Source organism: Glandiceps talaboti, chromosome 16, assembly GCF_964340395.1.
Source record: "Glandiceps talaboti chromosome 16, keGlaTala1.1, whole genome shotgun sequence".
NCBI classification, from domain to species: Eukaryota; Metazoa; Hemichordata; class Enteropneusta; family Spengelidae; genus Glandiceps; species Glandiceps talaboti.
Window position 1 is genome coordinate 206,296 of NC_135564.1, and position 17,432 is coordinate 223,727.

Sequence of the window (17,432 nt, forward strand, 5' to 3'; positions counted from 1 at the left end):
GGGGAGGTTTTATCTCATAGTGGGGAGGTTTTATCTCATAGTAGAGAGGTTTGATCTCATAGTGGAGAGGTTTGATCTCATAGTGCGTAGGTTTAGCTCATAGTGGGGAGGTTTTATCTCATAGTGGGGAGGTTTTCTCTCACAGTGGAGAGGTTTATCTCATAGTGGGGAGGTTTTATCTCAGAGAGGTTTTAGCTCATAGTGGAGAAGTTTTATCTCATAGTGGAGAGGTTTTATCTCATAGTAGAGAGGTTTTATCTCATAGTGGGAAGGTTTTATCTCACAGTGGAGAGGTTTATCTCATAGTAGAGAGGTTTTATCTCATAGTAGAGAGGTTTTATCTCATAGTGGAGAGGTTTTATCTTATAGTAGAGAGGTTTTATCTCATAGTGGAGAGTTTTTATCTCACAGTGGAGAGGTTTATCTCATAGTAGAGAGGTTTTATCTCACAGTGGAGAGGTTTATCTCATAGTGGGGAGGTTTTATCTCATAGTGGGGAGGTTTTATCTCACAGTGGAGAGGTTTATCTCATAGTAGAGAGGTTTTATCTCATAGTGGAGAGGTTTTATCTCATAGTGGGGAGGTTTAGCTCATAGTGGAGAGGTTTTAGCTCATAGTGGAGAGGTTTTATCTCATAGTAGAGAGGTTTTATCTCATAGTGGGGAGGTTTTATCTCATAGTAGAGAGGTTTTATCTCATAGTGGAGAAGTTTATCTCAGTGGAGAGGTTTTATCTCATAGTGGGGAGGTTTTATCTCATAGTAGAGAGGTTTTATCTTATAGTGGAGAAGTTTTATCTCATAGTAGAGAGGTTTTATCTCATAGTGGAGAAGTTTTATCTCATAGTGGGGAGGTTTAGCTCATAGTGGAGAGGTTTTATCTCATAGTGGAGAGGTTTTATCTCATAGTAGAGAGGTTTTAGCTCATAGTGGAGAGGTTTTATCTCATAGTAGAGAGGTTTTATCTCATAGTAGAGAGGTTTATGCTCATAGAGAAGTTTTATCGCATAGTGGGGAGGTTTAGCTCATAGTGGAGATGTTTTATCTCATAGTAGAGAGGTTTTATCTCATAGTAGAGAGGTTTATGCTCATAGAGAGGTTTTATCTCATAGTAGAGATGTTTTATCTCATAGTGGAGAAGTTTTATCTCATAGTAGAGAGGTTTTATCTCATAGTGGAGAAGTTTTATCTCATAGTGGAGAGGTTTTAGCTCATAGTGGAGAGGTTTTATCTCATAGTGGGGAGGTTTTATCTCATAGTAGAGAGGTTTTATCTCATAGTGGAGAGGTTTTATCTCATAGTGGAGAGATTTTATCTCATAGTAGAGAGGTTTTAGCTCATAGTGGAGAGGTTTTATCTCATAGTAGAGAGGTTTTATCTCATAGTGGAGAGGTTTTATCTCATAGTAGAGAGGTTTTATCTCATAGTAGAGAGGTTTTATCTCACAGTGGAGAGGTTTTATCTCATCGTGGAGAGGTTTTATCTCATAGTAGAGAGGTTTTATCTCACAGTGGAGAGGTTTTATCTCACAGTAGAGAAGTTTTATCTCATAGTAGAGAGGTTTTATCTCACAGTGGAGAAGTTTTATCTCATAGTAGAGAGGTTTTATCTCATAGTAGAGAGGTTTTATCTCATAGTGAAGAAGTTTTATCTCATAGTAGAGAGGCTTTATCTCATACTGGAGAGGTTTATGCCCAGTCCATCATCTTTTCTTACAAGTAAAATCATTATTTGACAACAAACATTCCAAAATACAGTGTGAAAGTTGTCAACAGTGCTATAATAATGCCAGATGATTTTTTCCAACATGAACTTCTGCACAACACTGATATTTTATTCTATTTTGCAATTATTCCTTACTACAATTTAAATACATAAATAAAATGAGCTTTGATGGTTGATCTTGGCCATGTCCATCAGTCAAGATACTAAGCTACAAAGAAGAGAAATATTATCATTCATAAATTTTGTCTGTAGGTATCATTTTGAGATAAATTTTCCTAAAATGTATTAAGTGATTATTGAAGTTGAAAAAAACACAACTTAGCTACAAACCCTCCATTAAGAACAGAACTATTAATAAGTACATGTACCTCAAATGAGCTACAAACATTCTCTCCTCCACTATGAACAAAACTAAGTACAAGTAGTTCAAATGAGTTATAAAGACTCTCTCCTCCACTAAATGTACACAATTCACATCCTCAGCATACAACGAGACAGTCTCCAAACAAAAGAAACCAAAGTTTGTGCGCAAATCCTTCCCTGAATGTATGGGTACTTATTTCCATGTGGTGATGGAAAATTCTAGTCAGGGTATTAAGTTATACCATTGTCAATAATTTATATCTATATGTATCTAAACAGAGCTTTCTCGGGGTAAAAGCTGAAAAGTTGAATAACAACAAATCTTTGTGTCTATCTCAAACACTGTCTTGGTTATAATAAGGTGTACAATACACCTGTGTGGTGTAAGGCCTCACTTTGATTAATGGGAAAAAAGGAGGAGTGGAGGGAAGGAGAGGGGAAGGAACTTACTCTTAATGTTGTTCAATAAATTTGTGAAATCAAATAATAATGACAAATTTATTATCCTCCTGGAACAGTAACATATCAGGAAAAGATCACATCAAGATGGTCAGAGCATATAATAAACTTTACCGTATCTAGAATATTTATATCTTTTTGAGTATCTATTTTTCAGAAAAATAAAAATACATTTTCCCGCCAATAAATCATTTGAAAAAGTCAATTTCTTTGTTTTACATACACCATAGACCAAATAGATTCAATTTTGAATGAAGTCTGCCAAATTTCATTCATCTGAGTGTCACTCAAAAGACAATGACACATGTTACCTTTTAACTTGTTAAATATTGTCTGGGCAGCTTCCAACAGTCACTGTCTGTACATGTGTACTACTTAACTTACTTCAAAATAGTATGTGCCTATTAGTAATCATGGAAAAATGTAATGTCCTTTCAACACATAAAAATTAATGTTACACTTAATTTCTCTAATCTGTTATCCAATTTTGTGGGTGATGCTGAATACATTCATTTTGATATTTTTGAGTTCATACAGATGAAACTTTTCAAAGATTGATCCCAGAAAATTTTAATTTTGACTTACAGTCAATACAAAAGACAAGGGGTAATTTGTAACAGTGTTGTCAACACTCATCCTTTTGAGCCAACACACCATAAAACAAATTGTCATGTGGTTAAAAAACTAAACATTTCTGTTAGACTTTGTGATATCAGAAATTCTTCAAAACTTGGAGAGGGACGGATAGTCAAGCAGAAGTAGAGGCTCTCTGTTGTGATGACAAAAATTTCGATGAAAAACTAAAAAATCGCTTCAATATAGCAAAAATATTCAACAAAATGTTACTTTCCACACTTGATGGGTATCTATACAATGTGATATCAATGGCAACTTTTACAAAGATAAACAAGATCCCCTATTGAAATTTGATGGTCTAAAATAAAGAGTTGATAGAGAGAGAAGTCAAGACTATTTGGTCTAAAATGTTATTCAACCATTGTACTCTCAGGATTGGATGCACTCACTTCATTCCATAGTGGATATTTCACCTTGATGTGTTGAATCTTGTCTTCGATCACTTCAAATAGATGTTTCTCTAACAGCTTAGATCCTTCTACAGAGAGGTGAATACCGTCTGGTAGCAGGAATCGCTCCCAGTTCTGAAAATATAACAGGAAGTTGCACAAACTGAATATAGTATGCACCTCACAAACTGAATGTAGTATGCACCTCACAAACTGAATATAGTATGTACCTCACAAACTGAATATAGTATGTACCTCACAAACTGAATGTAGTATGCACCTCACAAACTGAATGTAGTATGCACCTCACAAACAAACCTATTTTTAGTTAATCATGAAAAAACATCACAGTTTGCCATGCATATTTTGAAGCAGAGGTCAAAATTAACTTAACAAGGGGGAATTTGTTTGTACACAAATAAGTACTAGTTGAACAAAAGAGGGTTTTAAACAATTTTTAAATTCAAAATGGCTGCTAAATACTCATTTCCTTGAAATAGGGTAGGGAAATAAGCATGCTCAAGGATTATGGGATTATCTGTAGTTATCGTAACCTGTGCCAATCAATAATGCTCCTGTAATGGTCAAGATAATCATGACTAGATTATTTGTCTTATAAAGAATGTGACAAGCTTGTTTGCAATAGTGACTGAGTTGTGTTACCTTCATATTTCCCATAATGCACCATTCATAATATTCACGATGGTGGGTTTATCCCTAATGGGGAGAGTTTCATCAAATTTGTCTTTTCAGCAATTGCAACATGAACCACAGACAAGGGAGAAACAGATCAGCAACAGACCCTCTCCCACTGTCCAAATGTAGTCTCAAGTAAACATTACTCTATTGTCATGGAAATAACTTTCAAACGTGTGAATCTGCCTGGTTTCAATATATTCTTGCATAAATTAACAAACCAGCATAACCATACATAATAAAAGGATAAGTTGTTTATTATTATTTTACTGGGATATTGTATTGGCATACGGAATAAATATAATCCCTATATATATACAGCAAATGCGTTGTTTCCACTCCCAGGTTTCCACTTGTCTCCAGTATAGTTGTAAACAAATAACAAGTATTCCCTTATCAACAAAATTGTTACAATTTCAATCGACCAAAAATACATGCATTCGACTGACAATGTCATGAGAAATTTGAACATACCACTAGTTTATGCATGATGTGGGTTTTGTGTTGCCTGCTTTACATACTCCCTGGCTAAACTACATGTACAACAATCACAGCCACTAATAGATGTAAATTCATTACCCATGTCAAAACACACACACATAAACCCTTGTGTAAACATTGGCAATGTCAGTGGATAGGACGAAAATCCCAGAGCGTGACTTACTAGAGAGGCAACTTGACCTATCATCAGAATTTGTCGTACAGTGCATAACTTTTTGCATATTTCTACATTTTTCACTCAAATATGCTCATTATATAATCATAAATTTGACAGTTCCTAACAAGTAAGATTTTAAAAGGCAATAACTCAAATAACTCTTGTTGAATTTTCAAACTATTTGCGCAGAACTGTCTGCTTCCACTTAAAGATTACGCATTTACCAATGACAGTGTTCCTATAAAAAAACAAAAACTGATGGTTCCGGTAGAGCAACTCACGTGTCACTCAGTAACTTTTGGCATATGTTTGACACAAAAGAGACCCTTGCAGCCTACCCAAGATGATAACTGAGCTCGTAACCCCTTTATAAACACTTCAGAACAATACCCATTGCTGATCTGTTTCTTCCTTGTCTGTGCATGAACACAACATACCTGTTCTCTTGACATAATGTTGAATAAATCCACGACACTGACATTCAGATCTTTACCAAGTGTGCAACAAACTTCAGCATACTTGGCAGTGATTTCATTACTTTTGTTCTTTCCATGACCTATTGAATATAATCAAAAGCTAATCTATTTCAACATTTATTTGAACTTGTAAAAAACTAAAAAACTTTAGCTTTATGTCGAATTTTGCAAAAAGGTGTTTTTAATAAAAATTATATAATAAGTGACATTAAGGGTTGCTATAGGTGTGTGTGTGTGTGTGTGTGTGTGTGTGTGTGTGTGTGTGTGTGTGTGTGTGTGTGTGTACAGTCTACATGTCTTAGCTGATTGACTTAACATTTGATGGCAATGTTGCTTAGTGTGCCTCATCTGAAACTTGTCAAAATCAAAATGATCCTACTAGCAGATAATGCATACGTGCAATTATGCATTTTTATGCCAAAATTGGCCACAATATAAAGGATGAAAGATGCATTTCAAAAAAGCTTACAAAACAACATATCAATCATGTTAATTTGTACTATACCATGTTTTAATCTTGTGCCAGGTTTGAAAGAAGTCAGGCTATATATATGGAGAGGAACTTACAGACTCATCTTTGTGCTAATAATGTCTCAGGTCTGAGACCACTATAGAAAACAGATATGAAACACCTTTATAGGTTTGCCAGATGGTAAGTGCTTAATATATACCAGTGCTAATCCCAACTTTAAACAGAGGCAGTCCTAAGTACAATGGAAATTACTGCATGGCATAACTGTTTTGTATACCGATCTGAGGCTATCTTTATATTTACTTAAGTATAGGTAAAAGTTGAGATCCTCAACTGTATGTGTATTGCACAGGACACGTATAAATATGATTGTAGTGAAAATGAACTTACCTAGATTCTTTTTACATTCGGTATTCCATGCCGGTTCATTTACTGTTGGTGGTGATATTAGAATAATCTTTTTATTTCCAACACCAACAGAATTCAAGTACTGAATCATTTCCTGGTTGTGACAAATAAATAAACAAATAAAGAAATAAAGAAATAAATACTAGATAAAGATGAGGTATTTTTTCTCAGTCAATAATTAGATATCATTCTCCATTATTTTTCTTCATTCAACCAAGTAAAACATGAATGGCCTAAGGGGCCTTGTCATTTTGAGTCTGCAAAGATGGAGTACTGACAAAACCCTTTAATAGGTCATGAGTATTTTCCAGCTGAAAAAAGAAAAATACATGTAAATAACATAACTATACTTGTGTAGTACAAAAATAAATGAAAAAGAGTCAAATGGGAAATAATCATTAATAACCTACGATCTTCACCTTGTGGTAACAATGACACGGTCAGTGTTTTGGTTCACCCCATATCTTGAAAACACAAGAGTACTTAAAAGTGAACTTGGAACACTATTTTATCTAGTCTCGTTACCCAGACTCTAACAACTGGGGCTCTACTATGAGCCCACCCAGACGAGAGTCTGGGATAACGTAATCCAAAGTAGTCTCTGTTACCCAGACTCTTACGACTGGGGGCTCTACTATGAGCCCACCCAGACGAGAGTCTGGGATAACGTAATCCAAAGTAGTCTCTGTTACCCAGACTCTTACGACTGGGGGCTCTACTATGAGCCCACCCAGACGAGAGTCTGGGATAACGTAATCCAAAGTAGCCCACAGCAGATCTCTTTCCGAGAGCAGTGCATGCCAAATGAATGAATGAATGAATGAATGAATGAATGAATGAATGAATGAATGAATGAATGAATGAATGAATGAATGGATGGATGAATGGATGAATGAATGAATGAATGAATGAATGAATGAATGAATGAATGAATGAATGAATGAATGAATGAATGAATGAATGAATGAACGAATGAATGAATGAATGAAATTTATTTCACCAGATAACAAAAATAAGCTACACTTTCAACAAATGCTGGGGAATGTAGGTACCTTTATAACAGGTTACAATGAAAAGGCCTCATAAATCCATCTTTCATGACTTGGAAGAAATGTACTTTTTGACTTCAGGTGTGGGCAACTTTGGATTATGTTCCCCAAGAATCTTGTCTCGTTGGTTGGTCTCGTAGTAGAGTGCCAACCCCCCCCCCCCACCCCCCTCCCCAGTAGTGAGAGACTGGACCAAGACCAAGACAAATATAAAGCTTAACTGGTATCAATATACTTATGTTTATGTGTATCAAAATGAGTGTAACATTTCACTATAGCAATATTAGGCTTAAGCATGATGTCAGTGGTCAACAATTCTACTTCCACAGCATCATCGAATTGGTTTGCAAAACATGGAACATTCTTACCTTTAAATTCAGCTTGAATTTGTCAAGTGGTACATTTTGTACATAGCCTTCAAAGACAGAGTCATTGGTTCCTAAGAATATTGTCACTATGGCAACACTGTAGGTGATTTCCTTGGTGATGAGCTGAGGTAGCATAATATTGCACCATGTTGAATTATATCCACCAAATCCCCTACACAAGACATCACATCTCCTGCAAAAGAGAACAAAACATTTACTTGTTACTTTGTAAGTTTATTGTCAGACTGTATTGAGACACACCTCATCCATTTCCTATTTTGTGATTTGTCAATACATGGTCACATGGTATGTCAAGTTTTTGCATGATTCAACACAAATTATGTTTACCACTCAATGATGATGCCTGTATGGGTATCATCACACACAAAAAAACTGATGACTGATGACATCATTTGCACATGTGTACATGTTTTCACAACTGACAAATATGTTGTCACCTTCTGTAGGTGGAGTAGATGCTAGCGTAAAAAGTTCACTGTTTTACAATTTTCAGAAAGGATTTGTATAAACACAGTTGGTAACTTTTAAAGGAATAAACTTTTGCAGATTCCTGTGTTGTGTTTTGATCTATATTCACTATTGTTATATTAAGCCTATGGAAACCCTATAGTGTACAAGTATGCCGTATGTACTTTTTGCACGGCATACAATGCAGTAAATGATGTGGTGTGTTACAACTGCAAACATCAGACTGTGGATGAGCTGTTTAGATTGCGGTGTCCTTTTGGAATTACAAGGGTTATGACAGAGTTGCAATTTTGGGTCTGTTGAAAAAACACACTTTACCTTTGTAATCTGTTAGCCAATGAAGCACCCCAATGTCCATCACCAAAAGATCGCTGAAATTAAAGAGAGAGAAACCAAGTATCCATAAAGGGTAACCAAAGAAATCAGCCCAGAACAGACTCAAGTGTATGGATACAAAGTCCTATACAATTTCGTATCTAGGCTGAATCCATATTTTAGTTGATTTCACTAACTACACTAACTGTAGTGGTTTCACTCCATCACTCTCAGTCCTCTGCTAGAACCACTACAGATCGACCACACTAATGCTCATATCAAAAATGTGTTCAGGATCCTCAACACATATTTGATTTTCTTTGCAACCCCATAAGAAAAAAAAAATCAAACGAAAAATGGTGAGTCACGCAAAATAAAACATGAAAAAGAATAAAAAGTATTGTAAATAAAAACAAAGCTACAATTATTGCAGCTAATGTGACTCATTCTCAAAGTGATGTCAAAATAATTTAGGCTGTAGCGATTTACCTATAAAACACTTAATAAAACAATGTTACAAATCTCAACAAACAGTAAATGTACAAAACATTGTATGAATGTGAAGATATCAACAAATGAATGCATGAACAGATGAATGAAAAATATCAACATATAAATGGAATGAAAAAAATATTTGATGTAACTGTTGAATGACTGTATATATGTGATGGTATAATCTCACTGATTAAAGATCCATGTGGGGCAAGTGAAGAATGGTGGCAAATTCATGGGGGGGGGGGGGGGGGCAACCAATTTAAACGCTAATGTAATGATAACACTAACTCCCTAGCTTCAATACAAATGTGACTCGTACACATTGTCTCCCTTTCTCTTCAATCATGTCATACATGCATCACATGTGAAAACATGACAACATTTCACTTCTTTGTGATAAACACATGAAAAAAACTAGGCTCATAAAAATAGATAAAGTCAGACAACGAAATCAATAATCTATGCTGAATCATAATTTGATACACGAGACATCAGGCTTTCAAATACTGATGTTGAACTCGGATTTTTTTAAAAATCTGAACAATCTGACTCCGTTTACGTGTCCCTGGTAGTTCTCAACATTTCTGTCACAGCGACAGATCTCGTCATTCATTGAGAAAAGAGAGCGAATTACACCGGAAATCAATACCCATATATGCGAATCTCCGAAAAGCACAACTTGCGGCCACATGTCTTCCCGCTTCGTTCGTGTTGTAACGTATCCAAAATCAAAATGAAAAAATGTGAAAAACGTAAGTGATGCTGATGAGGTCGCCAATTTAATAACATATAAAATACAATACAATATACAATTATTATGATGAGCAAGTGACAGTGTGAGACAGCTGGCTGACACGGATTCGGATTTTGGTATCGGATGTGGAAAAATCCGACTAATTACGAATCGCGCATCTTTACCGTTTACTCATCACTCATCATATTTCATATTTTAGTCAATAGTGGAAAAGAGAATAAAGAAATTCATACCTGTGTGAGAGAATCTCCGAACAGGATAACTTGCGGCCACATGTCGATTTCCGCATTCAAAGGTCGGAGGTTAAAGGTCATTTAAGGTAACGTTTTACTTCCTGTTTCCATTCATATTCGGACATGTCGACAGTTCGTGAGAGCTAGAATTTTAGAAAAACGATAAATGAATGAGAAGTTCTAGAAGATAGAGTTTGAAGAGTACTTTAAAAGATTCAAAGCCACAATGAAGAACGGAATTCATACAAAGAAAGGACCAAAAACACGAAAGAAATTGGCCAGAAAAAAGGTATATAGACACATATGCCATAAAGCAGATGCTTGTGAAGTTGTTGAGATGCATTTGTACTTGGTGTACACGCTATCGCGGTGGGGGATGTGGGGGAGGGGTGTTAAAATACAATCTCTTTTCTGTAGTTATATACCATTTGAATTAACAAAATGTATGTCATAGTCTGTAATAAACATTGTGGTAGTGAGAGCTTTAAAATTAGATAATTTTAATTTGTTTGTTTTTTTAAAAGTTTTCCATTTAATATTATTATTGATATTATTATTATTATTGTTCCAATTTATATTAAATGATATCATTGTCTAATAACTGGTAGCATTCATACCAGGAATTCAAAATATGATATGACATGATATCATATCATATCAAATTGCAGGCTAGTAGCCTATGAGCTGATCAGTGTCAAATTGTCCATAAAAAACAATCACCCAAAGAAAGTGTGTGTATGTGTGAATAAGTTCATGGTCCCAGTATTTATCACAAAGACCAAGTTTTTGCACAGTTCAAGATAGTAATTGCCTATAGAGTTCAGAATGATAATAACATATATATACAACGTTATTTGAACTGTGATATGATATGGTAAACAAGATACTATAAATACTGATTAGTGCATAGTGGTCAAAAACACTGGGGTCTGTTATATACTTATACAAGTTATAGTCTTAATATCTGTATCAGTAGTATTTTCACCTTTTATACATTTCAGGCTTTTGCACTATTTGTGAAGACGTTACAATACAACAAAGCTAATCAAACATGGAGTTGCTGTGGTGAAGTCCTTCCAGAATTGGTAGCAGTACACAAACATGTGGCAGTAGTTCATAAGAAAGACATTGAAAGTAGAACTGAGGATATTCTCCGAAATGATACAAAATTTCCTGAAGATGAAATTGATGTTACTGTAAAACAACTGACCTCTGACCCTTCAGGTGAAAGGTCAGATGATGTGATGGCAACAGATGCAGCAATGTGTTGCTATGGTGATTCTGTATCATTTCCATGGTTACCAACTGATGAGGAGACAGAGCAATGTCAAAAGGAGACAGGTGATGGAAGAGTTCTTCTCTATTACTGCTATACTGAAATAGATCAACCACAGCAAGTTTGCAGTTGGCAGCAAGAACTTTGTAAAAGACTACAGCTGACAGGCAAGGTGAGGTTTCAGTATGGTTACTTCCAGTCTTCCAAATAAATTTCTAAATCCTAAGTGTCAAAGGTCAAAGGTATACCATCGCTGGTGTTTAAAATATAAACCCCAAATCAGTAGGCCTGTGTTCCTAAATCACATGATGGAAGGGAGTGGGGGAGCACGTGATAAAGTGTTATTTGAAACACCATCTATTCCAATCAATAGTTAGAATATACTTATCTTTAGACTAGTGTATTATCCCATGTTAATGCATGCCTTGAAGTGACTATAACACCATCCTTAGGACTATGTGTCATTCATATTTTTTGCTGTGCAATTTTTCTATGATTCTAAGATTCCACTAACATTGTTACTGGGGGGATAGCATGCTGCTAATATGTAAATATGTTAACTTCTATTTACTAAAATAAATCTATGGTATATCGAAATTATAAACAATGAAACAAAAGTATTAAAAGCAGAGAAATGTCCTTTGAAGTCAGTCACATGACCACTATGCATCACCAATAAAATTGTGTTTTGTTTCATGTTAATTATAGATTCGTAAAGTCAGTCACATGACCACTGTGCATCACCAATGAAATTGTGTTTTGTTTCATGTTCATTATAGGTTCATAAAGTCAGTCACATGACCACTATGCATCACCAATAAAATTGTGTTTTGTTTTATGTTAATTATAGATTCGTATTGCCAGTGAAGGTTTAAATGGGACAGTAGGAGGATCAATGCTATCAACACAACTTTATATCAAGTACATCATGTTGCATCCAATGTTTGCTACCATGGCAACAGAAGATTTCAAGGTAAAACATGGTTTTCGATCTGAGAGTTATTGATATAGAGGATTCACACAGCTGTATCCAGGTATCTAATATACAACTTGCTGTACAGACTTCTATATTTGTACAACTTGCTGTACAGACTTCTATATTTGTACAACTTGCTGTACAGACTTCTATATTTGTACAACTTGCTGTACAGACTTCTATATTTATACAACTTGCTGTACAGACTTCTATATCTGTACAACTTGCTGTGCAGGCTTCTATATTTGTACAACTTGCTGTACAGACTTCTATATTTGTACAACTTGCTGTACAGGCTTCTATATTTGTACAACTTGCTGTGCAGGCTTCTATATTTGTACAACTTGCTGTACAGACTTCTATATTTGTACAACTTGCTGTACAGGCTTCTATATTTATACAACTTGCTGCACAGGCTTCTGTATCTGTACAACTTGCTGTACAGGCTTCTATATTTGTACAACTTGCTGTACAGACTTCTATATTTATACAACTTGCTGTACAGACTTCTATATCTGTACAACTTGCTGTACAGACTTCTATATTTGTACAACTTGCTGTACAGACTTCTATATTTATACAACTTGCTGTACAGACTTCTATATCTGTACAACTTGCTGTACAGACTTCTATATTTGTACAACTTGCTGCACAGACTTCTATATTTCTACAACTTGCTGTACCGACTTCTATATTTGTACAACTTGCTGTACAGACTTCTATATCTGTACAATTTGCTCTACAGGCTTCTATATTTGTACAACTTGCTATACAGACTTCTATATTTGTACAACTTGCTGTATAGACTTCTATATTTGTACAACTTGCTGTACAGGCTTCTATATCTGTACAACTTGCTGTACAGACTTCTATATTTGTACAACTTGCTGTACAGACTTCTATATTTGTACAACTTGCTATACAGACTTCTATATTTGTACAACTTGCTGTACAGACTTCTATATTTGTACAACTTGCTGTACAGACTTCTATATTTGTACAACTTGCTGTACAGACTTCTATATTTGTACAACTTGCTGTACAGGCTTCTGTATCTGTAATTATAAGTTTAGAAAGACCATTGAACTTATGAGACAAATAACTTCACCTGGTAATAATTACACTGTAATGGTCCAACTTCAAGAGCACTCGCAAAAAATATATATATTTCGCTATTAATTGGTAAGTTTTGAACTTTGTCTCCTAGAAATTCCAATACCACTCCTTTTTTTTAACAATTTCAATTTCAGAAAGAGATGTGGAAACTGTTACCATGCCAATGTGATCAGTAGTTAACAGTGGCTGTAGTATACAGAACATTTGGTGCCCATGCAATGCAGAACTGTGTTTTATGGGAAATTAAAGATAACACAAAATAATCTGAGACCTAGTTTTATTTGTGGCCTGGTTGCAAGTGTGAGGGTCGTGTATACATACCATAGCATCAGATTCTGCCCTATACTAATCCATCTTATAAACTTTTTCCCCACTGTACAGACAAGTCCTGGTGGTAGGCACAGCTTTCCCGTCGGTTTAAAAGTCACTGTCCATGAAGAAATTGTACCAATGGGTGTTGATCCAACCAGAGTTGGTCATCATGAAGCTGGTGAGTACTATGACAAAAGTGGTAATGTTGTGTTTTGACATTTCAGGACCTCATGTCTCACACCTGTGTAATATTGTGTTTTGACATTTCAGGACCTCATGTCTCACACCTGTGTAATATTGTGTTTTGACATTTCAGGACCTCATGTCTCACACCTGTGTAATATTGTGTTTTGACATTTCAGGACCTCATGTCTCACACCTGTGTAATATTGTGTTTTGACATTTCAGGACCTCATGTCTCACACCTGTGTAATATTGTGTTTTGACATTTCAGGACCTCACTTATCAGTAGATGAATTCCATGATGTGGTATCTCACTTGGACAGTGACAAGGACAAAGACACCATTTTGGTTGATTGTAGGAATTTTTATGAAAGTAAAATAGTAAGTTTTCATTTGGGTTCTTCAGTCTTTCAGCTGAGCCATCTTATACTAAATCAGAATATAGCTAACATCATATTTTATCAATGTACACAACATGATGAACAAATGACATACAACATGGCTAGACTTCCATAACCAGCAGTCTCTTCTTGGCCAACTCCAGGTGTTGAGGGTGCTCTTACCCAGACCAGACTGTGTATGTTGTTACTCAATATTTTCAAACTTCACTGAAAAAAAAAATATTGGTCAACCTTGTCTCCGAAACCTAACTTATCAGAAAATTCCTTGTGCTTTCTTACAAGGGAAAATGTAATTTGTGGTAGAAATGACTAATTTTTTTGTTTTGCAGGGTAAATTCAAGAATGCTTTGGCTCCAAATATCAGAAAGTTCAGCTATTGGCCAGAATATGTTGACAAAAATCTACATATCTTTGAAGACAAGAAAGTGTTGATGTACTGCACTGGTGGTATCAGATGTGAAAGGGGATCAGCATATTTGAGATCAAAGGTGAGAAAACATCCCATAATACCCATCTTTTTTTTAGTATAAACAAGAAAAAAAGCTTGCATTCTCAGTAGTATTTGTTATAGTTATGTTAGTATGGATGTGTAGAAGAAAGACATGCAACAGATAGGTATTGTCATGAAATCGACACAGTGCCCTCAGTGACTGATATGGTCTATGGGTTTCCCTTGGTTGAAGCATGTGTGGCACATGGCCATCACATGAAGGGCTGATGGCCCACAGACAGATCATGTGATCCTGGTCCTGAGGGGCATTCCCCAGTGGTCGACAAGTTAGTTTCCATCTTACTGTTGTGCTGTGTGGGTCATCCTCAGCACCTGAGCATCATTTTCTTGTAAACCCCATCCAGAGATCTTGTGTTTTGATCTGCTGCACTTTTAATGTGTCAGGGAAACCTATTAAGGAGCCAGTAGTCATCGTTGGGCCTGGTTATTGGGTTTTGGGGCAACGCCCCAATTCCGCAACAGTATTTAATAAAAAATGTTCTCTTCTTTACTTTCTTGTTGACTATTAATGAGATTACTCTTTAGATATTGCCTGAAACAGTCATAATGTACAAATATACCAGTAAGCTGAAACTCTGCAATAAATATGTTATACTTATGCTGGAGTAGAATTCTGTACAAAAATCAGTAACAACAAAGAAACTTTACGAATTGAAACACTACGCACTTGAAATTGTGAAAGCAAAACTGAAGCTGTCATTTGCACCCTTTGGACTTTTGTCTGATGGGTTGTTCAAATGACTCAACACTGGAATCAGTTATGCTTGCATCCTTTGGACTTTTGTCTGATGGGGTTGGTCACATGACTTATGATTTCACAAAATTTAAACTGAGAGTAGTTTTTCAATTATTAAAATTCTAATGTTGATGTAGTAATCTACATAGATAAGCTTGCTTCAATGGATATTGAGTAACATTGAGACATTTCAAATTTTCTCTCTTTTTCTTTGGTAGGGTGTATGTAAAGATGTACTTCAGTTGAAAGGTGGTATTCATAAATACATTGAAAAGTACCCCAATGGATCATTCCGAGGCAAATTGTTTGTGTTTGATGATAGATATGCCATTCCTGCAAATTCAGATATAATATCAAGTAAGTTGTTCCTATGTTCCTATTTTGATGGCTTAGCTATCTGTCTGTCTGTCTGTCTGTCTGTCTGTCTGAATGTCTGTCTGTCTGTCCTTAGTGGTGGCTTAGCTGTGTCTGTCTGTCTGTCTGTGTGTGTACCTTTAGTGTGGCTTAGCTATCTGTCTGTCTGTCTGTCTGTGTACTTTTGGTGGTGGTCTAGCTGTCTGTCTGTCTCTGTACCTTTGATGGTGGCTTAGCTATCTGTCTGTCTGTGTACCATTGTGGCTGGCTTAGCTGTCTGTATGCATGTGTATCTTTATGAGTGTCTGTCTATACCGTTATGGGTGGATTAGCTATTTGTCTGTGTGTACCTTTATTACTGTATGTCTGTGTCCATCTGTGTACCTATGTGGGTATCTCTATGTATACACCTTCCTGGTCACCTGTCTATGTTCCTAAGTGCATCTATAGTATGCCACCTGGAAAGTCTTTTCTCTACTACAAGCAAAAAACATAATGTAAATGCACTTCATAACTATTCACTACTCTCTCCCTCTCTCTCGATATATACAATTCATATTTATTTTCAGGTTTTTTCTGAATTTTCCAAACATTACATTTATATGATTTTATGGTGAATTGTTTGTGAAGTTTATAAAATCAGTCATCACAGACAAATTTACATTTGCTAAGTATAACCGCAGAGATATTGCAATGTAACTCAAAGTATAAATAATTCCTCTTTTTTTTCAGAATGTACATATTGTAACACATCATGGGACCAGTACCAGCCATGCACCAGTAACCACTGTCATCAACTTGTGTTATCATGTACTAATTGTCAACATAGAGGGCTCACTTCATGCTGTCATGAATGTCAAACAGGCAATGACAAAATGGCATCTAGAAGTGAAATAGCCAATGAAACAAGGGAAGAATGTTCCTGTACTAAATCAAGAGAGAGAATTCCAGTTGAAAATTTGGACAAATATCTCTAATGTCAAATATATGAGGAAATCTTGCAAAGATATAAACTTCTTTTCAACAGTCAAACATCTAATACTTTGAGTCTTGTATTGCAGCTTGTAAAGCACCTGGTGATTTCATTTTTAGTACAACTCAGCTTAAGAGTATAAGGTTCTCATCAACCTCCTGAGGGGTTCGAATTCCCAACCTTCTCATTCCAAGTCCAAAACTCTCACCATTATGTAACAGGGAGTTGTTGATTAATACGACTCATATATTAAAGTCATTTGATCTTTTCAGCGTCTTCAACCCCCCCCCCCCCCCACACACACACACAAATACTTTGCATATGAATCAACCAGAATAAAATGAAGCCACTGCACAGTGTAGCCCTAACCCCACCTTGTTCCTCTCTCCTGTGTCTGTCTGTCTCTCAGATAATTCTATAAACATGTAAACTAAATGCATTGTAATAATTTGAATATTAACCAATCAAACTTCTGAAGTTATGACTTCATATTTACTTTTGCCCAAAAAAATAAAATACAAAAACAACACTACTGCATGTACTTTAATGCTTATAGCAAAACAGGTCCATTTATTGATATTTTTGTTTTCAATTTTACAATTTTTAAAAAT

The 17,432-nt window shown here is 35.6% G+C and overlaps 2 protein-coding genes across 3 annotated transcripts; one reads left to right on the forward strand and one right to left on the reverse strand.

Annotated features, from left to right (window-relative positions):
- Positions 1–2,728: 2,728 nt before the first annotated feature.
- On the reverse strand, positions 2,729–10,032 carry LOC144447469 (isoamyl acetate-hydrolyzing esterase 1 homolog). Of its 2 annotated transcripts, none has more exons than XM_078137502.1 (6): positions 9,984–10,032; positions 8,505–8,557; positions 7,698–7,890; positions 6,263–6,374; positions 5,362–5,480; positions 2,729–3,705 (listed from the first exon to the last, which is right to left on the reverse strand). In XM_078137502.1, the coding sequence occupies exons 1-6, from the start codon at positions 10,023–10,025 to the stop codon at positions 3,532–3,534; spliced, it is 693 nt and encodes a 230-aa protein (XP_077993628.1). In that variant the 5' UTR covers positions 10,026–10,032; the 3' UTR covers positions 2,729–3,531. The 2 variants fall into 2 exon arrangements, with proteins under 2 accessions (XP_077993628.1, XP_077993629.1); XM_078137503.1 differs by lacking the exon at positions 9,984–10,032 and adding an exon at positions 9,646–9,760.
- Positions 10,033–10,106: 74 nt separating this feature from the next.
- LOC144447468 (thiosulfate sulfurtransferase/rhodanese-like domain-containing protein 2) lies at positions 10,107–16,916 on the forward strand. Its single transcript, XM_078137501.1, has 8 exons — positions 10,107–10,272; positions 10,985–11,431; positions 12,110–12,232; positions 13,733–13,841; positions 14,118–14,227; positions 14,577–14,735; positions 15,713–15,851; positions 16,581–16,916. Exons 1-8 carry the CDS (start codon positions 10,210–10,212, stop codon positions 16,823–16,825), a joined length of 1,395 nt encoding a protein of 464 aa, XP_077993627.1. The 5' UTR covers positions 10,107–10,209; the 3' UTR covers positions 16,826–16,916.
- The last annotated feature ends 516 nt before the right edge of the window (positions 16,917–17,432 follow it).